The 27,916-nt window shown below is 33.9% G+C and overlaps 1 protein-coding gene across 1 annotated transcript in view; it reads left to right on the top strand.

The window, feature by feature from the left end:
* The window catches only part of LOC143251625 (sodium-coupled monocarboxylate transporter 1-like), an 85,113-nt gene extending 60,338 nt beyond the window's left edge, over positions 1–24,775 (top strand). Inside the window, exons 4-15 of the mRNA XM_076502891.1 lie at positions 1,859–1,966; positions 3,643–3,797; positions 4,309–4,449; positions 4,793–4,925; positions 7,978–8,066; positions 8,709–8,824; positions 9,213–9,280; positions 13,539–13,625; positions 15,507–15,667; positions 19,491–19,591; positions 19,871–19,989; positions 20,372–24,775. Of these exons, the coding sequence (XP_076359006.1) occupies positions 1,859–1,966; positions 3,643–3,797; positions 4,309–4,449; positions 4,793–4,925; positions 7,978–8,066; positions 8,709–8,824; positions 9,213–9,280; positions 13,539–13,625; positions 15,507–15,667; positions 19,491–19,591; positions 19,871–19,989; positions 20,372–20,569 (1,476 nt within the window). The 3' untranslated portion in view covers positions 20,570–24,775. The remainder of the gene's footprint in view (positions 1–1,858; positions 1,967–3,642; positions 3,798–4,308; positions 4,450–4,792; positions 4,926–7,977; positions 8,067–8,708; positions 8,825–9,212; positions 9,281–13,538; positions 13,626–15,506; positions 15,668–19,490; positions 19,592–19,870; positions 19,990–20,371) is intronic.
* Positions 24,776–27,916: the final 3,141 nt, after the last annotated feature.

The raw sequence follows: 27,916 nt of genomic DNA, 5'->3' as shown, positions 1-27,916 counted from the left end.
TAAGTTCCTATATTTCCTGCCTGGGAATTATTTATAACTTATCAATAAACCAACACAAAATAGGCTGAATGACTGTAGATACACGTGGTGAAAATATGAGAAATGTTAATGAAATATTACCAGGAAATATATTATCAAGGCGGTTTTTGGCACGTTGTAGTTTTATTGGACACATTGTTCTGTAACTTCCAAATAATGATGTTAAGAGTGGAAAATACACATTTCTGTTAACATGAATCACAAAAAAATTCAAAGTTTGGGTAGAAGTCTCATTCATTTACGTGTTTTTTTTCTTTGTGGCATGATCATTTTTATTAAATTTTGAATAAAAACATGAACTGAGGTACATTTGAAATTCAACTACTTTGATTAATTTAATTATATTAGTCAAAATATTTATTGCTATGCCTGGAATAGAAACATTTAATCAAACTAGCATAAAATATTCTTGCTCTGCTGTGGGGTTTAAATCGACCAACCCATGAGTAACAAATCTATCAAACTTAGCCATTAGCCAAGTTACTTTATACCTATCCCAAAGGGGTTAGTACCTGAAAACAAACTTTGTTACGACACTCGCAATGAAACTAGAACACATGTGCCACGTTCGTTTGTTGGTTTGTTTGTTTGTTTTGAATTTTGCGCAAAGCTTGTTGACCTGAAGATGAGTCAGGAAGGTTGAAAGATTGTTCTTTGCCTAACAATGAAAATGTTAATACCCATACCGGTCGTTCTGAGATACGCGTTTATGGCATTTCTATTGTGGCATTTGCTATAAAAATTAAAAAGTTTTAAATTTCACATTAGGTTATTCTGATTCAGAACAATTATGTTGAGACATAGTAAAAATAATAATAATAATTAGGAAATTATGTACAATAGTTATGCTCTTGACAACTTGTATTTATAAGCTTATTTATGACACTTACACATGTCCAAACTAACAACTATATTAATAATAAAATAGATTACGCGGTACGGTGTGTAGCGTATTGGACTGTGGTTATGACGGTTCTGGCTCGCATTCTGTTACCATATCATTCGAACTGCGCTTTACATTTTGAGAATGAGGTGGATCATAAAATTTACTGTTAAGTCCTTTTTGGCCCAGCAAAAGTTTGAATGTGACTAGCTGCTTTCCCTCCAGTTTCTCTTTAAAACATTAGTTCAGCTAACGTAGGTGGCCCTCGTGTACGTTTTAGTGGAAAATTTCAACAAACAAATCAAGTTTTGTTTGTTTGTTTTTTTTCAATTTCGCGCAAAGCTACACGAGGGTTATCTGCGCTAGCCGTCCCTAATTTAGCAGTGTAAGACTAGAGGGAGGCAGCTAGTCATCACCACCCACCGCCAACTCTTGGGCTACTCTTTTACCAACGAATAGTGGGATTGACCGTCACTTTATAACGCCCCCACGGCTGAAAGGGCGAACATGTTTGGTGCGACCGGGATTCAAACCCGCGATCCCCGGATTACGAGTCGAACGTCTTAATACACTTAGCCATGCCGGGCCCATGTGCCACATTTGGTCCCGCTAATTTGTGAGGGGGATATGCACATGGTTTCAAAAATGGCGTCCCTGGGATTCTGAGAGAGATCAAGAATATAGAATCTGATGTTAGATTCGGGTTCAGTGATCCTTTCAACCAACTATTTTACCCCATCATACCTGAATGAGTTTTCGAGTCCTTTTTTCTTAACGACATCTCGTTACTTGACTTTAAATCATCTATTTTCCTCATTAGTTTTATGTAATTAGTGTGGTGCCTTGATTTTTAACACACTGTTCTTGTTGTTTTTACAATTAAATCAGTATACAAGAGTTAAAAAATTATAAAGTATTGTCGCTAATAACTATTAGTCATTAAATTTTTCTAACTGTGCACATTCTCTTTACATAGTGACTGGAATTTCTGTTTGGTCAGCTGTATTGTCTATTGGCTTGGTCTGCACTTTCTACACTGCAGTGGTAAGTTTGTATACTTAAAACTGGTCATTATAAATGTGCTTATTAAAGTGAATCAATCGTGTTTCTTAATTTTTTTATTTTGTAATCTTAAAGAATGTTTTTCATCGAAGATAAATTAAATGTATTTTTGTGTTTCCAGACTTCTTTTATGCATACCGTATAGCGCTCTTTTGAGGAGAAAGCGCAATAGCTAAAGATTCTGGTGATATTTAGGTTCTCCCGCTTATTAAAGGTTGCACAGAATAGAAACTATGCATGGGTAGAAAATTCAAAGACTGACGTACACGTGTAAAGCAAAGAGTAACAATATTATTTACTGATGCAACCAAGTCAGTAGCCGGGGAGGGTGTGTTTAATGGTGATTACTTGCAAGTGATAATAAAGAAACCATAACATATTTTGGATATTTTTTCATTCCTGGGCACTAAATATACAAAGGGTATTTTTGTTTGTCTATCTCTAGTTATGCACAAAGCTACAGAAAGTAATGAATGTAATCTCTCCACTTTGGGTATCGAATCCCGATTTATAGCGTTTTGAGTTCACAGGCATGCTGCTGTACTGTTGAAGGAGCTTTACAAAGGGTAAAATAATTTTTTAAACACTCAGCGTACCTTTCTCATGACCATATTTCTTCCTTTTTTAAACAATACTTTTCCTGGATGACTTTACATCATGGTCATTCCCAGCTTACCTCTGAAGAAGAAAATTAAACTTTTCGAAAGCACTCGAGTTATAGGATACCGTATTTTTGTTTAAACAACATTGTTAAGTCACACAAAAGTTCTTGAGCAGTATATCAAAATCCTGTATTATCTAAGTTACTAACCAAGTTTATTATATGTATTTAGAGAGAATTTAGCAACTAGTCTAACGTGTGCAAATCTCTGTATTGCCCTACTACTTGGATCTGTTCTATGTCCCAAGGAATATATAATACAGAAACATGGTTAAAGAGTTACAACTTTTATGAATGAGAATTAATATAAATTTATGGCTATTCACATCCTTTCTAGAAAGATGCTGTATAAGGAAAGAAAAAACACTTTTACGAAAACTTTGCAAAATGTAACTCGGAAAATATAGAGAGTGGTACAAAATTATCTTTCCTATTTCAAAACTTAATAATTAACTAAGAAAATACAACCATTTAGTTTTCAACATCTTGTAATTTAACCCAAGCTTCTGTTAATGATATGTCGATAGACCACAATTAGTGACTTTCATTACGCCTAACCAATGTCCATTTTAGTCCAGTGGTGATGGCATCTGTTCTTTTGGTTTTTTTCCGTGATTTTTGTTAGAGGTGTGCTATACACGATATCCTTAACATGCCCCTATCGTTCTTTTCTTTACTGTCATCTGTAATTACCTTTCATCACACTCACTAACGCGGTCTCTGCAAATAAAACGATGTATCGTACCTTTTTGTGCACGATTGCCATTTTAAAGGGTTGACACTACCCACTTAAGTGAAAAAAAACAAATAAAAACTGTAAAAAAAGGTAAAAGTGACTTTCATGAAAGATGATTTTCAACATATTTGTCTTACGTTTCTTCTAAGTTGCTGTACGATAAAGGTAAATTACAGGAAAATATATAGAATAGATATCATTCTAAATATATAGGAAATGTTTTTGTTAATTATTTTATTAATCTTATTTTAATTACTTTAGGGAGGCATGAAAGCTGTTGTATGGACTGACCTTTTCCAAGTAACCATGATGTTCATTGCCATGTTTGTTGTTGTATTCAAAGGAGCCGAAGATGAAGGAGGCTGGGCTAATGTATGGCAAAAAAACTTAGATGGGCAGAGGATCGAATTTTTTAAGTAAGGGTGAACGTTTATTGCGATATTCATAAATAATGATTTTTAAGCACACTATATGACACTTTGTTGTTAAAATCTGTAAATAACTGGTGTTCAATAAACACTCACCCTTTAAATATTTATTACTGTATTTCATTTGTGAAATTTGAATTGTATATATGTATGTTTCTGCATTCAAAGTGTGATGTCATACAGACTGAATTCCTCAGTTTCAGCAAATTTAAAGTGTGATGTCATACAGACTGAATTCCTCAGTTTCAGCAAATTCAATCACTCTGACGTAAATGTTGTCTACCCTCTGATACAGCAGTAAGCTTGAAGATTTATAATGCTAAAATCTAGAGTTTGAGTTCTAGCAGAAGCCACAGTGTAAATAGCCCATTATGTAAATTTGCATTTAACAACAAAAACAAGCGTAAATCTCTATTTTTAAACGCTTAACAATTATTGTTTTCGAACGTTGAATTTACGTTGTTAGTTCGTATAAATCAATCAATAATCATTGATGCAGCTTTGATCCAGACCCTACAATTCGTCACACTGTTTGGAATCTTGCCATAGGAGGATATTTCACATGGATTTCTATATATGGTGTTAACCAAGCTATGGTTCAACGATATTTGTCCATCCCAACACTACGTGGCGCTCAGACGTAAGTGTTAAAAGCAATATCTTCTTAATTTTAAATTAAAGTTTTGCACAATAATTCAACATGGATATAACTTTCATTGTGTCGTAATAGGTAAATAATGTAATTTTAACTTTTAACATCTATATTTTTAACCATTAGTAGTTCTGAATGACAATGAACAATTACCTTACCATTGAAATCACATATATTTATAGACACAATGTTTAGGTAAAATTATTAAACGGTGTCGTTTTCTGACAACTGAGCATATTTTAACTTTATTTTGTGATGTTTTAATGTGTTACAGCATTTATTTTATTGTCATACTTGTTCATTTTATTTTTCCTTCTCCCAAAATTATAAGAGCCCTCTGGCTGAATCTTCCTGGGTTATCGATTCTTTTGACGATTTCATGCATGGCTGGATTGGTCATCTATACCAAATATCAAACGTGTGACCCATTATCGTGGACAACTTTTAAAATTGCTCCTGACCAGGTAAGTTTTTAAAACTTTTATTTTTTTTACAAGGAAGGACGTGTGTCATCACGTACCCCTCTGTATGTTCACAGCAGAAAAAGGCTTAGTACAATTCAACTTTTCATCTAGTTTTATAGCTCACGTTTTCTTCGCCATGAGGCAACTGTCCTGTGACTAACATTGTGTTATTCATACAGCTATTTATAATTCCTACTGTAATCTGTTTTTAAAATAGTTGAAAATTTATAAGACTGAGATATTGTCTTTAATCTTACTTTGTTAAAAGTTTTGGAACATTAAACACTTTTTTCTAGGTAGGTGAAAAGTTCTGGGACACTTAAGCACTCTTATCAAGTAAATGAAGAGTCATAGGGCATTATGTATTTTATCTAATAGAATGAAGAGTTCTGAGAAACTGTACACTGAGTAATTAAAAAATTATTTCTAAGATAAAGTACACTTATATCTTTGTGGGTGAGGTGTAGCGATCATTACACACTTTTATCTTTGTGGGGAGGTGTAAGTAAGATATCTAGATCATTATACGTTTTATCTTAGTGGGTGAGATGTAAGTAAGATATCTAGATCATTATACGTTTTTATCTTGATAAATGAAGTATCTGGATCATTATACGTTTTTATCTTGATAGATGAGGTGTCTGGATCATTATACGTTTTTATCTTGGTAGGTGAAGTGTCTGGATCATTATATACTCTTACCTCGAAAAGTGACGATATCTGTAGGTTATACATGATTTGTAAAGATGTTATACGTTTCTATGGTAGAAATGTTTGTGAGGTGCAATTTTTGTTACTTTTATTAACGTTTACGCTGTATTGTAATGCAGTATGTGTCACGGTATTTTGTTTATTTTGAAGAGTTTATGTGAGATTAATTTGTTCATATGAGGGTTTTGTCCTGTTATTTAAAAATATTGGTTGTTTTATTTTGCATTAGAATGAATTATGGGATGTTTGTTTTAATTTTATTATACTGTGGTTGATTATTTAGTATTATATTTCTAAGGATGATTGGGCTAGGCGTCGCTTAATGTTCAGCATTCCTGGACACAGTTTGAAAGGTTCATGCTACAGTTCTCCGGGGGCTTGTAGACCTTCATCTGTAAGCGCATTATAAAAGTGTCAGTTAATCCCATTATTCAGCTCAAAACTAGAAAAATCCTCTGTTGGTAGATGCTGCTAACCGTCTGTCTTTCATTTGGTCATTAGTTTAAACTAGAGGTCTCTGACCTGTTCGTTATGGCCATGTGTGCATGAGACACTGTTCTGGCTGGAATTACCAAATATATCTAATGTCAATCAGTAAGTTTACTGTTGATTATGGTCTTCATTTACGTTAAATGTAATGAAATTGTTTGTACATGCGTGTTCTGGAGGCTTGTATTCTGTCGTAAGTGTATCTGTATATGTCTTTTTGGATCAGTTACTCAGGGCATGAAAACTACCTTGGATATTAATCTTGACTGTTTCTCTATTAATCGGGAGGTTAACATCCTCAGGTTATTGGCATAGTTTTGACATAATACAGTCATCAACTTTTAACTCGTTTAGAAATTACGCAATAAAGCGGAGTGATACATGTTTTTGTATGCCGTTCTGTTTGCATGGTATTTTTATAGATCTTAAGTCCTGTTTCTACATTGTAATTTCCAGTAAAGGTACAGGTAGAAGAAAAAAGTCCCTTGTTTACTTAAATATTGTTTAAAAATATTGGAAGGTAAGATTGTTTCAGTCATGTCTTAGTCACAAAGTCTCGTAATTTATTAATCATTATGTGTGTTAATTAGCCATTTGCTCACCTGCAGTACACATTCGTGTAATATCATTCCAATAAACCAGAAATATCATGCATTATTCTGTGTGACCGACCAGTGATTCTAATATTATTTAATTATGTGAAACTAACCAAGGATTTCAACGACCTTGTAACTCTGATGAATTGGCTGATAATTTCTGCAATCGATTGTTACATTTTTTTTCAGATTCAATAACAAAAATAAACAGGTCATTTTTACAATATAAACATACAATACATAATTCTAGTAATTTAGTATAAAGATTTAGACCTTTAGGTTTTTATGTGTTTTTTTTTTCCATTTTTGAGACAAGTTTGTTTGTTTGTTTTTTTGGAATTTCGCACAAAGCTACTCGAGGGCTATCTGTGCTAGCCGTCCCTAATTTAGCATTGTAAGACTAGAGGGAAGGCAGCTAGTCATCGCCACCCACCGCCAACTCTTGGGCTACTCTTTTACCAACGAATAGTTGGATTGACTTAACACATTATAACGGTCCCACAGCTGAAAGGGCGAGCATGTTTGGCGCGACGGGGATGCGAACCCGCGACCCTCAGATTACGAGTCGCACGCCTTAACACGTTTGGCCATGCCGGGCATTTCTGAGACAAAAGTCAAAGCAAATGATGTACAACATATTTCATTGTATTATAACATAAAAATATTTTCTTATTAGAATCTATATCTATTTCTATTCAACGAAGCAGTAGAGAAGTAGCATTTAATTATTTTAATTATTTTACTTCTGTGTTCAAGCAAACCCGAAGTGTTTTTTTTTCTTACTGTTTCCGTCGTTCTTGGAGCCCGGCATGGCCAGGTTGGTTAAGGCGTTCGACTCGTAATCTGAAGGTCGCGGGTTCGAATCCCCGTCGCACTAAACATGCTCGCCCTTTCAGCTGTGGGGGCGTTATAATATGACGGTCACTCTCACTATTCAAAAACAGACAAACTCTCGTTATTGGAAAAAAAATATTATTTTCACACACAAACATAGAAATCACTGAATACTTATTTTATTTATTTTTGTACAATTGTTTAAATCATCAAGATTGTGAAGCAGTGTCCTTAAATCGTATTACAATAACTGAATTATTTATTGTTTTGATCGTATTACAATAACTGAATTATTTATTGTTTTGATCGTATTACCATAACTGAATTATTTATTGTTTTGATCGTATTACCATAACTGAATTATTTATTGTTTGATTAAGTGTTTTTCATAAATGTAACATCTTTTTTCGAATCGTTTCTAGTTATTCCCTTTGTATGTGATGGATGTATTAGGTTTTCTACCAGGACTTCCTGGTTTATTTGTTTCGGGGATTTTCAGTGGAGCCCTCAGGTGAGCGCTTTCACCAAAAATAAATAAATTTTCACATTTTAAACTTTGTCTCTAAATTCTTTGTACAATAACTCTACTAGTATTTTCATATTTAGTTTAGTGCTGTTCGCCGATTGTTTTGTGTGTTTTGTGTGTGTGTGTGATTAAGTGCCAATTTGCTTTGACTAATAAACTGTTAAAATGACATATTTTAGATTTTAATGAAAAATTGCTGATTGAAAAATATAAAACAAAGATCAGCTGGAAAATAAGAGTTTAAAAGTTAACGTAAAGACTGGTTATTAGGCGTAGTCGTTGCTTTATCAAAGTCGATTATTTCTAACAGTTTTTCTAATAGACTGGGAAGTGCTCATTGAAGGTTTCCTAATATTATTGAAAACAGAAACGTATATATTTAGTGACATCACCTGTACTTTTAGTAAATATTAACCCTTACAGGACAAATAACAATTGCATTTTAGTCACCTAGTTAGCGCTCTTGTTTACCAGAGTTTTATTCGAAGTCGATGTCATGCTTTTATCCCAGTAAAGTTGTAATGTTTCAGAATATGTCTAGTGTCATCTGCTTTATAAATTGTTATAAAAATTACTTTTGTTTGGTTAGCGAAAGATGGTATGTGATCTCTTTGTTTCTTATTTTAGTACTGTGTCGTCAGGAGTCAACTCACTGGCCGCAGTGACGTTAGAAGACTTCGTGAAATCCTACATAAAGAAAGATATATCAGAACTGTGGGCAACAAGACTGACCAAAATTCTTGGTACTATTGATTTGATTGTTTTTAACAAATTTAAAACATAGACATGCAACAAATATTCTATTCGTAACGTACAAAGATAGTTACATGCGATAATACTTCAAAACCACTCAGCTTTAATAAGCCCTATAATTTATAAAGCTATAAGTAGGATTTGTTAGAATTATTTTTATAGCATAACATAATATCACAAAAATGTAGAATGAATTGCTTAACGTAGGTAAAAAGAGTTAGATTTTGTCGGAGGAATTTCACCCCCACATCAGTAATCCCGAACAACGGTAAATCGAAAGACTAAAACAAGAGTTCTCACAGTGGTGGATTGCATGAACTGTTTGAAATATTATAATTATGAAACATTTAATATAAACAAACATTTTTTTTCTTGCAGCTATAGTGTACGGAGTAATTGCGATTGCTCTTGTGGCAGTGGCCCAGTTACTAGGTAATGTTTTACAGGTAAGACATTTTGTTTTAAACGTTGTTAGGTGAACGTATTTGTGTTGACCAAACAAACATTAGATTGTAAAGTGTGCTAGTGATGAATGTTTTGTTTTCTTGTTTTATAATCTCGTAGAAAACATTGCGTGCGTCACACGTAGGAAAAAGAGGGTTTGAAAATAAGCGTGGAGACTCGCGTGCATACCTCTCTCTAAGTAACATAAATGTCAACACAACCTGTGCAAATTAGCCCTTTACAATATTTAATAACGGAGATGTAGCGAAAGATGGTATAGCAAGTATACTATGTTGCCATTTTTTTAAATACTGATATGAAATGTTAGTTGGGGCGTGGGTTAGTTCTGTGGCAGAGATTTTGATATCAGAAATGGTGACCTGGGTTGTGATTCGAGCGGCACGACAAAATTCCACGCGCTCTGAAATGTATGGGCGCTATAGCAGTTAAAATCAATCTCTTACCGTAAATGGTTGAAGGTATAATACTATTGACTGACTTCCTTCTGTCTGATTAATATTTTGGTATTAGAAGCAGTGGAAAAAAGCTCCAGTAATTCGTTTGTTTGGTGTTTAAGTACAAAGCTACACAATGGGCTATCTGTGATCTGCCCACCACGGGTATCAAAACCCAGTTTCTAGCGTTGTAAATCCGCAGACACACCGCTGCGCCACTGGAGGGTGGCACTTCATTAGCTTTTCTTCCAAATACAAATATGAAACATCAGTTTAAAATAACGCCAGATGGTGTCAAAAATGTCTGTTAAGGTCCATATTTACTGTAAGGACATTGTTAAAGACTAATGTTACTATCGTGGTATTGTTAAGGACCATAGGAAGCTGATGAAACATGGACATTGAACAAAGAATGGTCTTCAGTTCTGTTACGTCAAACATTTTTTTTTTTAAGTGTAAATGACATGTAATTCTAATTTCATAGATAGGAAGGATAACCAGTGAAATATTCATTATTAAGACAGATGTGGCATATTATTAGGAAGGATAACCAGTGAAATATTCATTATTAAGACAGATGTGGCATATTATTAGGAAGGATAGCCAGTGAAATATTTATTATTAAGACAGATGTGGCATATTATTAGGAAGGATGGCCAGTGAAATATTCATGAAGACAGATGTGGCATATTACTTATTAAAAGTGCTTGATAGTACCCTCATCTATGAGATGTCCAAAAACAAAATTGGCTTGTTAGTTCAGGTACGTTTTAGTACCACAGTCTGCAATTTTCTGTGGAAAGAAAAGGAGAATTAGTAACTGTGTTTTAAACTGAAAATAAAACGTAAAACATGTTTTATCACATCAAAGACATTGCCAATACTTGTATTAACAGATATTTTGACACAGACATGAAGATTTATTAAAATACACTATGACGATGTTCCGCGAATTTATAGAAAGAGTATTTTAAAGGAATTATTAAAATAAACAATAAACGTATAATTAATTGGGCCCTTACAATATAATGTTTGTTATTTTCTAGATGATACTACTTGAACGCTACAATCCTTTCACAATCGGCTGGGTGTTTGGAACATTTTACTTGCTACTAACTACACCATTCTATTTGTTAATTTGAAGCCTACATTAAATAATTAATCTTTAACTTATATCACTCGCTAGACACGTAAGAATCTTGTTTACCCATTGTAACAACACGATGTCTTTTGGAACACATTACTTTATATTCACTAAATGAGGGAAAGAAGCAATATAAGAAATAAAATGCTTTCATTTAAAGGTAAATTACGGTAAGAAAAAGATGAAACGGGTAATTTGGAAATACATACTTGCTGTGATAATTTCCGAAAATATTTTATTAAGTTGACTTTCAATATCATACAAAACGTCAGATTAATTAATTATTTATTAATGTCTCTTTTATATTGACATCCCTTTAGAAACAGTGGTAAAAATAAATGTATTAAATATAAGAGATGGAGTGTTCTGAACAGTCATCGAACATGTTCCACTAAGATTATTTATTACGCGTCATTAGGTTTAAATTTCGTGACTAACACATTAGTCTTAGATAACTCGCGTCATTTCTATGACACTGTACTTCCTAAATATTAAAAAGTACTGTCTCCCGATTGGATTTGATCCCTCATGGTGGACACAACAGATAGCCCGATGTGCCCCACAGTTTCGATTCTATTTTAACTGTGGAGAACACACCTTTCATATCAATAACAGGCTGGTAACTTTTAGTAAAAGAGTCCAACATCTGATAAAATGGAATAGGCTGCCACTCCTTTTGTTAAGCAGTTTCTTGCGTAATAAGATTTAAGCATTTGTCCTTTATCTCCCTCTTTCAACATTCTGAAACTATCTATGGTAGTCGAATTGGGCTTAACTCAGACTATGGATAACCTCTGCTGTACAGAACATCCAATATATTATAGTACGGTTCATTTCTATACAATTCCATCGAAACAATCGATGTTATTATCCATTATGCCACAATGTGGCTTGGTATTCATTGCTTTCTTAACTATCGCAACAGACTGAGTGTAAACTAGTAAAAACAGATTTATACTTTAATATTACCCTGCCACGTTTGTGACGATACATTCATACTCAAACAGTTCGCCAAGATTTTATTCAAAGCAAAGAATGGATATAGCCATTATTATTCCATATGTTCGTCATTTCTTTGGGTTTTTTACCCGATTTAGACGCTCTAAATACCCTGAAAGCTAAGACTTTGCACTTATTGCTGTAATGAACGATTTGTAAGCTGTAGCGCCAATACAGAAATTGAGTAGAACAGACTGATCTGCGTATAATAGGCTCTTATTAAAATACGAGTAATTAATTTTTATTGCTACACTAGTTGGAGTAGTCGTCCTATGGACCGAAACTATATAAATTCATGATTAGTGAAAGGCTGTCTTAGGACATGAAAAACTTATATATAATTGTAACAACAAAACGCCTATAAAAACTGCAAAACACGAAAATTCATCCGCAAAAATAGGGCCCCCACCGCTAGTACAGCGGTAGGTCTACGGATTTACAACACTAAAATCAGGGGTTCGATTCACCTCAGCAGATAGCCTGATGTGGCTTTGCTATAAGAATCACACACACACACACACACACACGCATGGATCTAACCTATTTTCTTACTTACCAAATTTGATGGAGATCCATCCACACCCTGCGAAGTCGTTACATGGACATACAACAGATAGTATTAATATGCTTATACAGAGGTAAGATTTATGTCACAACGTTTCTAAGCATGCATAAACTAAGAAGGAAATAACCTTCACCATGCCGATAATTAGTATTAAAGTGTTCTATTTCTTCCATATCATAAGCACGTTACCTGCAGTGCATACGGATATGAATGGTTGGTTGAGACTAATAGGCTTCTCATATAATCGTTACTACATCTAAGAGCCATTCTCTTTTGAACCACTTTTCTCGCGACGTGCTTAAAAATGTGGCCAATGGGAGACAATTTTTTGGTGTTTTTGTTAAAAATCCCTGGTTTATCTAAAAGATTTGTGGAAGATGCAGGATAAATTGTACAGATAATTATAATGAATTGTAGATAAAAATTTGACGATGAAATAAAGCTGAGTTGAGAAAACGTACGAGGTTTAGAAACCTACTGCTTTAACATAAACTGAAGTAAAAAATAAGACTATGACACCAGGTGTCTCTGCGCAAGGCCTCTCGCGGCCTAGTGAGTTGAGCACTCCGGTCACAACCTGTTGGTCGTGGGCTCGAATTCCGTAATCGAACGAGCTCGCTTTTTTATCTGCGGAACGTAATGATGGAACGATGAATCCAACTTTTCCTTGGTACAGAATATCATTTCAAAATTAGAAACAACTACTGTTAATATTCTTCTAGTAATTTTACGTGAGATTTAACAAACAAAACAACCGTACAAACAAGTACATTAGCATAACTTGTTTAATTTCCTGAAAGGAGTTCCCACCGGAAAGTGATTATGCAATGAAAATTGCATCAAGTATATTATTGTAATTTATTTATTTACATATACATCCAATAATTCTTTCTTTTGAATAAGTTTAAAGATAAAATAAAACTCAATTTAAATACAGGTTCATAATATTATCTGTTCCAATGAAGAAAATTAAGTCGTATGTATTTAAGAGTTTAATATGAATGCTGTTACAAACGCTAGGCTGTTAGAGATGTATACTACAGATATTCTTCAATTATTTAAATAAGTTGGTTTTTTTTATTCATCTCTTTCTTTAGGCTGCTTTAAGTATTTTCGGAATGATTGGAGGACCCCTCATAGGACTGTTTAGTCTTGGAATGTTTTTCCCGTGGGCTAATGCTGTAGTAAGTTTTGCATAGATTTTATCACAAGAGCCAATGAAAAAAATAAGCATTTGCTATGGTTCTATTTCATACTACTAATAAGGCAGTAATTTTTTAACGTTTCGAAGATGTGTTTTCTAATTTAATCCATTATGAACGTTTTATCTATTTCTTGTTGTTTAAAATATATTGATTAATGTGGTATCTCCACTTGTTTATATTTTTATCTCTTGGTTTTATTATTTTTTTATTCATGGTGGTAGCCAGCGAATATTAGTCAACGTTTAAACGTTTCTCAACAATACTAGGTTTTCATTTTCGATCCAAGGGTAAGAAAGTTTGTAAATCTATTCTTTCACTCCAGTGTGTTTTATTTTTGGTGAGGAATACAATTTTAAACTAATTCGGAACTCGGAATTTGTGTGGCTATTTTTAGTCAGTTTGCAGTGTTTTATTGTATGTAAAAGAGAGAGTTTCTTTTCATTTGTTTTAAAGTAAAGCCACATTGGACTGTCTGTTGTGCCCACCACGAATAATCGAATCCAGGACTTTAGCGTTGTTAGTCTATAAATTTGCCGTCCTATTACCGAAGGACCTAAAGACAGAGACGAAAACATAATAAGACAATATAGCAGGTAGTTTTAAAGTGACTCGAAGTATTGTTGCCAGAATATAGAACTGTCTTCAAACCAAAGGTGCAGTTATCGTGACGTCTGTACAAAGTATGAAACTGCTCTCTGTTGATTCTGGTACAAATTCCTAAGTGAATCACAAGTTTACAGCCGCATTTCAATATTGGATTAGTGTAGATGCAGCTATACACAAAGTTCACATGTCTGATCCAATGAAAAACATTAAACTTACAACAAAGACCAAACCCGTTTGTTTGGATTGATGCCAGAAACACCTACTATGGATCAACGTTGATACGTTTCACTATAAGTTTAGAACGTTACACTACTTGAGGGTAATATTCTGTTCACAGATGATACGCTGTTTAACCCCTTCAGCCAGATTATGCTCATTCGGAGAGGATCTGGAACTAGATTCGCCTAACTTCATCCAAGAAAACATGACCTCTATGGCAGCGATGGTACCATGAGGTGAACAAAATAAGTAATGGTTAATGGGTTGATATCTGCATCCTGCTAAAAGGTATCATTGATGCCACACACATGATAAAAATCACATTCTATACAATATTTTGTGCTATCATATGCTAGTACAATCGATTCTCAGTTTAGCTCAATGGGTGATAATGTCTATTCCCATAATATGTAACTGATCAACACATTTCTTGAAAAACGTTTCTTTGTTTTGAATTTTGCGCAAAACAACAAGAGGGCAACCTGTTTCGAATTTAGTTGTGTAAGACTAAACGGAGGGCAATTAGTCATCACAACTCACCGCCAACTCTTTTACCAACGAATCGTGGAAGTGGCTGTAACTTTATAATGCTCCCACGGTTGAAAGAAAAAGAATGTTTGGTGTGACGGGGATTCGAACCTGCAACTCTCGAATTACGAATCGAGCGTCCTAACCACCTGGCCATCTCGGTCCTCTTAAAAAGAACAAAATGGATATACAAAGTAGCCATCGGACACGACATGTCGCCTCCGGTCATATGTCTCTTCACTATTCTGAAAATATCTTTTTCTGTAACATGTAACCAAATATTAGTTCACAAGCATATGTTAAATTAACAGTCAATTGCTGTTTATATCACTTGACTAATTTACAAAGAAATTAACTGAGGTGGTAAATAAACGTATTCTATAAAAATAATGTTTGTCTTGTTATAGGTATAATAATAGAAAATACTCTTATTATTTAATTAGTTTCAGTAGCATAAGTTAGCATAATGTAAGCTGCTTTATTTACATAATTTTGTTTTGTTTGTAGGGTGCAATTACGGGCCTGTTCTCTGGGTTAGGAATAGCTTTTTGGGTTGGATTTGGAAGTTTTGTTCATAAGCCAGCTTCCCCAAAATCTCCTTTCTCGATAGCTGGCTGTGACAACGGAACTGCTCTTTTAGCAACAACAGTGGCTCCAGCTCTTAAAAAGTAAGTTGCTTTTACAAAACAGTTTTTATAATCTCAAATGTTGGTACAAATTCTCTTTACAAAGTTTTCCATATGTAGCTACGAAAATACTGGTATATATATTGCATTGATAGAAGTGACTGACTGGTCAATCTTTATAACTCTCCACAATCACGTGTTAGACCACCTTTCACTCATTTTATAGCCAGGACCACATAAGATGAAGAAAGACGTTTTGTTCCAGTCCTAACTACTATCAAAGAAACTGGCCAATTAAAACACTTTATCTCTTCTCTAATAGTCTTTTCCATGTGGTAGAGTTTTTCTCAGTGTTCATATGTATTCCTTTTTCATGAGCAATGGTTTTGACGACAGACAACGAAAAACTCTATTTGATAATAATAATGATAATATGATAATAATGCTTCTGCTAGACGAGTGCCATCTCCATGCGCCTTTGAAAGTTTGAAAAATTCTTGCTCTTACCAATTGCTTTGCTGATTAAATCATTATAAGCCTTTATATAACTAATTTCAAGAAATTACCTACTATATTACGTAATCAGCTTATAGTGTTATGGAACTGGGAGGAGTGGCTGTATATTTTGGAAAGAAAAATGTATATATATATATATATATCGTAAAACCTGTCTAGGCCCGAAATTGCATATAGGGCGGAAATCTGTACAAGCCGGAAGTATCAAAATTTTGCAGCATTATCTTAAGATTTCTTTTATAAAAGGCCCTCTAGATGGCGGAACCTGCGTAACGCGGATAGAAAACTATCTTTCACCTACCTTATCTATCAACAAGTAGGATTAAAACTTGAGCAAGGCGGGAAAAACGTTTTTGATTATATTGTTTGTAATTTCGCGCAAAGCTACTCAAGGGCTATCTGCTCTAGCCGTCCCTAACTTAGCAGTGTAAAACTAAGGGAAGGCAGCTATGTATCACCTCCCACCTACAACCCTTGAGCTACTCTTTTACCAGCGAATAGTGGTATTGACCGTCACATTATAACGCACCTCCGGCTGAAAGAGCGAGTATGTTTGGTGCGATCGGAATTCAAACCCTCGACCCTAAGATTACGAATCGAACGCCTTAACCCACCTGGCCATGCTTTTAATTAAATATTAATTTCTTAGTTAATTAATAATTTCTTTAAATATTAATAAATTCTTGTTTAATTAATAATTTGTCTAAATATTAATACATTCTCGAATATTTTGTTACAGTAAGTATTGGTTAAATATACTTTGTTCTTTTTTTCTGTCGTCATTATTCAGGAGGTCGCTATTCGAAAGAACGATTGAACAAATTAATGTTTTGTTTTGTTTGTTTGTTTTTGAATTTCGCACAAAGCTACTCGAGGGCTATCTGCGCTAGCCGTCCCTAATTTAGCAGTGTAAGATTAGAGGGAAGGCAGCTAGTCCCACCGCCAACTCTTGGGCTACTCTTGTACCAACGAATAGTGGGATTGACGCCCCATTATAACGCCCCCACGGCTGGGAGGGCGAGCATGTTTAGCGCGACCGGGATTCAAACCCGCGATCCCCGGATTACGAGTCGAACGTCTTAATACACTTAGCCATGCCGGGCCCATGTGCCACGTTTGGTCCCGCTAATTTGTGAGGGGGATATGCACATGGTTTCAAAAATGGCGTCCCTGGGATTCTGAGAGAGATCAAGAATATAAAATCTGATGTTAGATTCGGATTCAATGATCCTTTCAACCAACTATTTGACCCCATCATACCTGAATGAGTTTTCGAGTCCTTTTTTCTTAACGACATCTCGTTACTTGACTTTAAATCATCTATTTTCCTCATTAGTTTTATGTAATTAGTGTGGTGCCTTGATTTTTAACACACTGTTCTTGTTGTTTTTACAATTAAATCAGTATACAAGAGTTAAACCCTCGGGTTATGAGTCGCACGCCTTACGCGCTCGGCCATGCCAGGCCGAACAAATTAAACAAAAGAATGGAACAAGAAAATAGGAATATTTTCCTTTTTGAACCCAAAAGTTCAACTTTCAAATGTTCGTTTAGTCTTTCTTCCTCCATGTACAACATCGGTTTTACAGTCACCTTAAGAAAGCATCTGAAATTACCATGAAAATTGACGTGTTAGATGCAATTGCATTTTTAAGTCACTTAATCAAATGTGTAATAAAGTGCTTTCCAAACTATGGATTTATTCTTGATGATGGCGGAGATTGTGGAGAAGTTGTTTGTTATGACGATTCTAGTGAAATCCAAACTCTGATTGAGGAGATTGATACAGATGATTCTGTGAAACGCGGAAAGTTTTGCGAACGTTGACAAGAATGTTTTAACAGAAACTGGTGAAACTGATTTAAAATATAAGAGAATCGCAAGATGGTAACAGAACGAGAGAGTCAGAAGATGAACAAAATGGAAAAAGATATTGAGGAAATAGAAATTCCTACTTCATCGCAAGTGTTAAGTTATATTAACGCTATCAATTTGTATGCAAATATGAAAGAGGGAAATGAACTTCCTGAAAAGGCAGTAGAATTGGCGTTCTCTTTAAACCGCACGAGAAAACCCATCAAAAAAACGAAATAGTCGAAATTGGACACTTTCTTCAAATAAATATGATTAAAATTTTGTGTAGTTATGTATATTTTGAATGTCTGTTTTGTTGTTATTCTAATAAATATAGCATAAACAGTATAATAGCTTTATTCACAAATGTGTAACTTCCCTTGAGTCAAGCAAGTATAACGTTCCGCTTAAAAATTATAAATAAATAAGGAAATGTTTGTTCACTGTCTAAGCCAGAAACCCTGCTTTCGCCGAAAATTTTACTCGGTCCCGTGCGATAATGCCTTGAACAGGTTTTACTGTATATATATGAGGAAGGGTATGATTACCGTTTCTACTTTATATGTATATTATCTAGGATATCTGTTATTCTCTAAACAGCCCCCCAGTGGCTCAGCGGTATGTCTGCGGACTTACAACGTTAAAAACCGGGTTTCGATACCCGTGTTGGGCAGATCATAGATAGTTCATTGTGTAGCTTTGTGCTAATTCAAAACTACAGCGTCCTTTAAATATAGTGAGAACAATATTACCGTATATTTTCTTCAATCTGTTAGTATGAGCAGTTAAACTAAAGCAACATCACGACCTACTTTCTTGAACGTCGTTAGTATAAATAACTTATTGAAAGTCATATTACTACCTATATTCCCAAGTTTAGTTGGAAAATATTTTATACATTGGAGAGTTTTAGACATTTTAAGTTTCTGTTTTACGGTATCCTAAACTTTCTAAACTTCTGTAAAGAAGTATTTGTTTTTTAATTTCGCGCAAAGCTACATGAGGGCTATTTACGCTAGCTATCCCTAAATTAGCAGTGTAAGATTTGAAGGAAGCCAGCTAATAATCACCATCCACCGCCAACTCTTGGGCTACTTTTTTACCAACGAATAATGGGAATGACCGTCACTTTATAACGCCCCCACGGCTGAAAGGGTGATTATGTTTAGTGTGACGGGGATTCGAACCCGTGACCCTCGGATTACGAATCGAGTGCCTTAACCACCTGGACATGCCAGGCCTCTGTAAAGAATTAGACCGTAAAACTGTGTAAGAGTTTTATTGAACATTTTAACTTGAAATTTTTAAACGTCTCCCATCTGATACAGCGGTAAGTCTGCGGACTTGCATCGCTAAAATTAGGGGTTCAATTCCCCTCGGTGGATCCAGCAAATAGCTCGATATGACTTTGTTAAAAGAAAACACACACAGTTCGCCAACAATATTTAAAATTGTAATCAGATTATTTGATTGATTTTTTTTTTGTTCCCCACAGTGCCGAAATATTTGGTTTCTATCGCATCTCTTACATATGGTTCAGTGGCTTATCATGTTGTGTAGTGATCATCGTGGGTCTTCTAATGAGCTTTATTACTGGTGAGAATTATTCCACTAAATTCGTGTTCTCAAACTAAACGAAGCTTAAACGAAGCTCTTTGTGTAAACGCTAGTTCGTTGTGAGACAATCGATAAAGAAATGGATGAGATAACGGTAGTTGAAAGTAATTCAAAAGTGTGGATAACTTTATCACGATACTGTTGACAAGATTGATTAATGTAAAAGTAAAAAAAAATAATAATAATTTTCATTCTGTTCGTCAGGTCTTTGCTGTGATCAAGTGTGCTTAAAATTATTAAATTTCGCTTTCTGTGTAGGATTACAAACTCCGGAGGACTTGGATCCCAAATTGATCATCCCAGTATTTGATAAACTTTGCTGCTGTTTACCAACGAGAATTAGAAGAAAACTGAGATTCCGTGTGGGGCGTAATGTGGTAAGTTACAGTACGATTTGAAAAGTTAATATTCCTGTTACACCTTTATGATATAAGAATGTGCTAGTTAATGCCATAAAGGCCTCAAAATTTTCAGAACTTTACAGATATAACCCATAAGAAAAAATATTCTACAGACAAACGTTCTTCAAAGTTGGCTCTTTAACTTCTAGTTCAGTCAGAGGCGAATTGTCTTTCTTAAATTCAAGTTATTTTCTTTACCGTTAGGGGCACTAGTTGTAGTAAAATTAAACTTAATTAAATTATTAATTAAATTTAATTAAAAGTTTAAAAAATTTAATGAACAATGTTATTGTTATTGTAAGAAGTGAAATTTTAAACAAAAAAAATTCTTGAAACTGTGTACTATTTATATTTACAGACCGTTTTTCCTAAAGACATGTCAGTCTCAACTCTGGCGACAACTGTAAGCTCCGTCAGTTTCGAAAAACCACCATTTCAACCTGATGGAATTGCTAATATTGCTTACTGTCCAAGTTCCACTGACCTTGGAGGACTGACCATGGAAAAGAATACAATAAGCAATAGTCAAACTGAATGTACACTAACACCGTTATAAGTTTGACAGATAATCTAAAAAAATCTTAATTAAAATAAAAGATGTATTTTAGAATTACTTTCTTAGTTTTTAGCAGCTGCCGACCACCTGTTTTTATGACTCCCAATAAAAAAACACCCGACCCTTCAGGCGTCGCGCCAAATTTTGAAATATTATGTCCCAGAAGTCGCTGAATAGTAAAAATAAAATACTTGACTCTACTATTCAGAATCGTTTTTTAGATTTGAAAGTCATAAAGCACGAAAAAAATACAGCTGTATATATCAGTAATGGTTTTAGAGGTTTCAGAGTTTCCATAATCTCCAGAATCAATATCATACATCTTACTTTCTTCTAATATAATCTGAGGTTGACCTCTCAGGTCACTTGTCCTTCTCATTACTCTTCTTTCTCCACTTTCAGCATCATATCGTCACTTCCAATTAATAGGATTTGTTTGATTCAAGCATGATTCCAAACTTAAGCAACATCTAGAAACGCCACAAACGTAGTAGTCTCCTTTTTTTCTATTATGTTCTGGGCAAGGCATTTTACAGATTTCACTTATGAGAATATGTTTTCAATCAGAAGAAGCTATTTTACCTTGCATTATTGGATTACAGTTACATAGTCTGACGCCCTAATCTGTTTTCAGCTCTGATGTTTTCTTCCTAAATTTGGATCAATTTTTCGCGCTCGGGTGCCTTAAATGTTTGTAGCATTCACTGTGCTTGTCTTACATTTCCTATATCCCATTTTTCACCTTTTGTAGAAAAAGCTTTTTTCAATGATTATATTTTTTAAGATAGATTTTTCCGGTTTCTTTTTCCTTCTTTTCAGTGACTTTCTTAGTATCCTCGTTTAGTGTGGGCACTTTATTTCCATGGTTTCCTTTTGTATCACCATTTGTCATTATCCTCCCTTCTACTAGGCACTTTAATACTTGCACTATTTCCTCTATTCATGGTTTGTTCACACCATTTCTTCTTATAGCACAAAGTAGTATCCTCATATTTAACAAAAGATTTTAGGATATCATTAATACACAAACATTAGCTTCTATGGTTGAACAGTTTTTACTAAAGAATTTGGTCCCAAGAGAAGCCGGAATCTGAATAATATTCTCATACATTATTTTTATATTCATGAGCGACGTGATAATATTCTGTTTCTGTGCTGAAAGCGATAACTTCACTTGTTAACATCTTCCATTTATTCAAGTACTAAGTATTCTATTAAATTGTTAACATTTATTCTATTACCTTGTTAACATTTTCCATTTTATTCAAGTAATAATTATTTTCTTAATTTGTTAACAATTATTCTATTACCTTGTTAACATTTTCTCATTTTATTCAGTCACTAATTATTCTACTCACTTGTTAACATCTTCCGTTTTATTCAAGTACTAATTATTCTATTTCTTTCTTGTGTGAACTACTTATTAATATCCTCTCGTGTTGCAAGTACTGACCGTTCTGTTAGTTTTGACACAAGGTTATATTGATATATTTGTTCTTTTATAAAGACTAATCATTTTCACATTTCTTTCTCGTTTTTACTTTGTATGAAGATATTTTTGGTTTCTCTTTTGCTTTCACTTTCTGTAAATATATTTCTTTCCTACAGTGGCTGCTTCATAAGATCTTTTTTCGTATAATTTTGTACTTTTTGTTCCTTCATTCTACGTTAACTCGAAGTATAAAAACTGTTTTTCGTATCGTATGTCTTTCTTGGACGTTTTTTATATTCAACCATTATTATTTCTTGCAGTCACTATTTGCTAGCATCCTTTTAACCATTGTCATTGTTTGTTGGCATATGTATTTCCAGCATTTACCAATGTATTTTATATTTATTATTACAACCACTAGTTGGCGTTATTAAACTGGAATAAATATTATTCAAGTACTAATGTAACTTTGTACTTACATTATAATACATTTATAACAGTCATTTAATCATCAGCGGTAGATGTGTTTAATAAACACATGTATTATGTGTTTTACGATATTTCCTTCTTATTTTATACTTTATTTTATAGTTAATACTCTACTATCCCTATCTGTTGACCTTTATCCTTCTTATCATAAACTAATGAGAGTAACAAAGAATTAGTCGCAAAGCAGAGACTTATTCTTTGTTAGTGTCATAAACTGGTTACCTCACTGTCTTTTACTGTCATTAGTTATTTATTGGCATTATTCTATCTAATAATAACAACATAATAACTCTAATATGTGTATACGTTTAGTAGGTGTGTTAGGCACGTGTAGATGTAGGTTTTTTTTATTGTTATAATAAACTATTATAATGTCGAGTACCATTTGTCTTTTACTATTATGCTAAGTATGATTTTGCTCTAGCATGTCGGAATTCTGATAATTGTTTCATGACTATTGTGGTGGATATCCGTTGGCTACTACAGTAAACAAAACCTTGCTCTATAAAGAAAAACTTTTCCTTTCTGACGTTCACTGAGTCGCTACAAGTCTAAACTGAATTCCATATAGATGGTGTATGGATCAGCTACTTGCAAACGGACACATGCAATGTTTTCTTTGCGTTTGATTTTGCTAGAAATTATTTTTGAATATTAATTTCACATCTTTATTCTAGATATTTGACAATATTATATGTAAAGTAGAACTGTAAAATATCCACGTGTGCCTTTATTTTTCTGAGGGCTTGTGATGCTATAAAAAGTCGGATTTATATCCCAGTGGTAAAGCAAAGCACGGATAACCCATTGTATAGAATTCTCCTTTATAGCAAACAAACCAAGACATCTCCGCATTTTATCGACTATACCTCAAATATTATTAGTTTACCATACCTAGAACTTATATTCACATCAATGGTAACTTATTTCTCAATTCTATTATGAAGTATTGTTGTTGTTGCTTTGATATTGACAATAAGAATATTAATTCATCATGCATTAGACTAATCGTAAAGTCGTTTTTAAAGACCTTGAATCTGTTATATTTACATTAAAAACATATCTTGATAAACTTACGTCATTATCAAATTAAAGATTTATGCACACATGTAAAACGAGGTAGTCGTGAATCCAGGACAAGTAAACCACCATTATAAACATGTGCAGGGTGTCCATAAATTATCCATCCCATTATAAGCCTTTATAAATTCTTTATTATATAAGCTATCTTAAAACGGTTTGCGGTAATTAATAACACAACTCAAGAAATTTTTGTTTTAATTCAGTAAACTACCACAATTCAGTTAATAATTCAGTAAAATCCACGCGAGCCCCATTGGTAGCACGCAGAACATTAAAGCGGTAGATGATTTCGATCCAAACATTAAGAAGCATGTCTTGCGTAAATATTCTGCAACATAAAGAAAAATATTTCTTGAGTTGTGTTATTAGTTGACGCACACGGTTTTGAGATAGCTCCTATAATAAAGAATTTATATTATAAAGGTATATAATGGGATGAATAATTTATGGACATTCTGTGTATTTTGAAAACGAGTGAAACAGGGAAGTTTGGATGTAGGAGTTTTATCACATGGATTCTTTACTATATTACAAGAGGTTGGTGATATGAAAATATTCACTAGAAAATGCAAAGAGCATAATAATTACGAAACTTGTTAAAATATATTTGTTTTTAAGACGAATAAAGGATATTGTTTATGGCTATTAGAGTAACTGAAACCAATCATAATGACACTCATACTTGCATACTTTCTTATAATATTATTCTTAAAATAATTTATTCTTTTAAGAGCTCTTTAACTGATATTTTAAAGAAAATCTTGATATCAAAAGCATAGTTTTATTTCATATAAGCAATGTTTCCTTTTTATCTAGAGCATTCAAGTTTGTATTTTTAAAAATGCTATTCTAATGATGAAAAAATTATGTAATATAATGATGCTTTTATTGAATATTTACGCATCATTATTGGTTCAAGTATTCGCACAAAGTTACACGAGTCCCATTTCTATATAGCCGTGCCTAATTTTGACCTCAGATACTAGATGAAAGACAGAATTTACACCTTCTTCTATAGGGTGTATTATAACTATTATTACATGTACCATCTTCCAGTTACTTATCTGTGAAAAGAAAACTAAGTATGGACATTTATGTTGTTGTACTCAAAAGTTTTTGAACAAAATGTTTTATATTTGTTATACTTTAAACTGCTGCGGAATTTTGTGTTTATCTCTCTAATATTAAAAATGTTAGTTGTTTCATGACAAATGTGGTGCCTTTATTTGTTTTCCATATGTTACACGAAATATATATATATATATATATTATTTAAAAGTTGTTTGTAGACTAACATCGTAGGTGGAAACTTCCCCGACGCTCGTGCGTTATTTCTACCAAGAAATTAAAAATAAATGTCAGAACCTGTATTTTTTCGTGCTTATTTTCTTCATTTGTGTTATTATTCACGAGGCTTAAATAAACCAGAAAAACACAATTTATGGTATACCTTAAGGCTAACGACACATACTTCCTAAGTTTATTTTTTGTTTTGCTCTTGTCACAGTGTGGTCAACAATATTGTATCTCTTTTATCATTCAACTCATCATTGGTACTTAATATTTATGCCCGGCATGGCCAGGTGGGTTAAGGCGTTCGACTCGTAATCTGAGGGTCGTGAGTTTGCCCTTTCAACGAGCGGTAGCGTTATAAAGTTACGGTCACTCCCACTATTCCTTGATAAAATAGCAACCTAAGAATTGGCAGTGGGTGATGATGACTACCTGCCTTCCTTCTAGTCTTACACTGCTAAATTATGGGCTGGTTAGTGCAGAAAGCCAACCGTGTAGCTTTATGTGAAATTCAAAACAAACAAACAATACTTAATATTAAAAAAAACGTATATATTTTCCTTGTGTTATTAAATCATAGAAATTATAGTTCAACAATGCACAACTATCGAGATTTAACGTATTTCTAGAATTTTCGAGTAGAGTACTTTAATCTGATACGTAATAGATTACCAGTTAGAAATTCGATATTCATTCTGTACTCGATACGGAATACTGAAAAGGTATTTTTTTTTTTTACATGGCAAACCAAACTATCACAATAGAAAAAACAAAATGGTTTGGTTTGTTTTGAATTTTGCAAAGCTACACGAGGGCCATCTGCTCTAGCTGTCCCTAATTTTGCGGTGTAAGACTAGAAAGAAGGTAGCTAGTCATCACCACCCACCGCCAACTCTTGGGCTACTCTTTTACCAACAAATAGTAGGACTGACCGTCACTTTATAACGCCCCTACGGCTGAAAGGGCGAGCATGTTTGGTGCGACGGGGATTCAAACACGCGACCTTCGGATTACGAGTCGAACGCCTTAACACACCTGGCCACGCCAGACCCTAGAAAGAGCAAATTACCAAAGAACAGAAATCACTTCAGATGTTTCATCAAATTTGAATTTTAAGAGACTAGACTTTACTCTTCTGCCTTTAAACTATTCGCACCATATAATATTCTCACACAGCAAAACAAAAAAACAACTTATGTTCGAAATGAACATTTAAAATTGATCGTAAACTTTTAGTTTATGCAAAAACCTGTTTTGCATCAGTCAAGGTATTCTCAGATTATCTCGTGACTGATATTGTATTTCTCAAAGTATTTCCGTATTATATGGATGATACAATTAATAACACCAAAAGATACGACAATACGTTGTTATCACTACTTCAGAGTCACGTGGTTAAGGCGCTCCACTCGTAATCCGAGGATCGCAGGTTCGAATCCCCGTCGCACCAAACATGATCGCCCTTTCAGCTGAGGGGAGTTATAATGTAACGGTCAGTCCCATTATTCGTTGATAAAACAGTTGGCGATTGGTGGTAATGAGTAGCTGCCTTCCCTCTAGTCTTACAATGCTAAATTAGGAACGGCTAGCGCAGATAGCCCTCGTGTAGCGTCTTTCATTAAATCGTGGCAGAGAGTTGTAAAAGATGTTTTGTTTATTTGAAATAAAGCTCAATGCTACACACTGATTTATCTGTGCTCTGCCCACTACAGGTATCGAAACCTGTTTTTTAAAGGTATGAGTTCTCAGACATACCGCTGTTCCACTAGAGGGCGAAAGAAGATGCCTCAGTCTAACAGCTATGTTCCTATTTCCATTTGTTTCTTTGTGTAATATTTTTTATCAATCGCTCCTTCAGATCTGTAACTATCGTAACAATATTATAACAGACAACATAATTGTAAAACTAATTGAAATATGTATTTAAATAACTGTGTTGAAAACAAATATAATATCCTTATAAGTTTGAGCAACACAGATTACATTGTCTCTCATTTTTGGCTGTTTTATTAAAGGGTGAAAAATTTATATGACAGTTAGCAATAAATGTTCGACTGTCTTTTTTTCTCTTGAGGTTATTAAAATATTACAAGTATAAATGAAATCTCCTTGGGTTTGTTTTTGAGCAAATTTACATCAGGGCTCATCAATGCTAGTTTTCCCTAATTTAACAGTGTAATACGAGATAGAAGGTAGCTAGTCATTATCACCCACCGCCAACTATTGGCTACTCTTTTTACCAACGAATGAATTGACTGTCACAATATAACTCCCTCACGGCTGAAAAGGCGAGCATGTTTAGTGTGAAGGGGATTCGAACCCGTGACCTTGAGATTACTAATCGTGTGTCTTAACCACCTGACCATGCTAGGCCTAATGTCTTTAGGACTCAATAAAATGGAAATACTTATTGAATTTGTAATAATAAAAATATTCCGAAATTATAAGCCAAATTATATTTCAACCCAACTTTTCTAGTAGTGATAATGTTTGTTTTTGTTTATGTGGTTTCAAAACTGTACTGTGGGCTTTATGTTGTTTACCCACCACAAGGATCAAACCTCGAATATTAGTTTTTAATGCCTTATTCCAGAGTCATTGATAGCGAGCTGTTGTAAGGAAGAACAAAGGCAGTAAATAATTTTAAAACACGCCCGAAATTAACAGATAAAAATATATACAGCTGGTTAAACTCACATACAAAAGTGAATGCACTAATAATCATATTTTTGCACCATAAATGTTTATTTAGCCAAATGTGTCATAACAAATACATTTACTCATAAGACAACATTATGATAGATGGCGTTTTAATTTAATTGAAAATAAAAGCGTTTATTGTAGGACGAAATTTTAAAGTTAATCAGTTTGTTTCTTCTTTAGTTTATATTTCGACAAAAGAATTTTGTCCTCTGACCAAATGGAACAAACCTATGTACTAGACGGTCATTTAACTCAGGACACGGGTCAATGACATCAGGAAATGACCAGTGTCAACTTTTCTGGTAGTTGTATATGATAGAAGTTTTAGAACATAAACGCTGTTCAGT

This window comes from Tachypleus tridentatus, chromosome 6 (genome assembly GCF_004210375.1).
Source record: "Tachypleus tridentatus isolate NWPU-2018 chromosome 6, ASM421037v1, whole genome shotgun sequence".
NCBI classification, from domain to species: Eukaryota; Metazoa; Arthropoda; class Merostomata; order Xiphosura; family Limulidae; genus Tachypleus; species Tachypleus tridentatus.
Note: the sequence above shows the minus strand (reverse complement) of the source record. Positions and strands in the feature narration are given on the sequence as shown.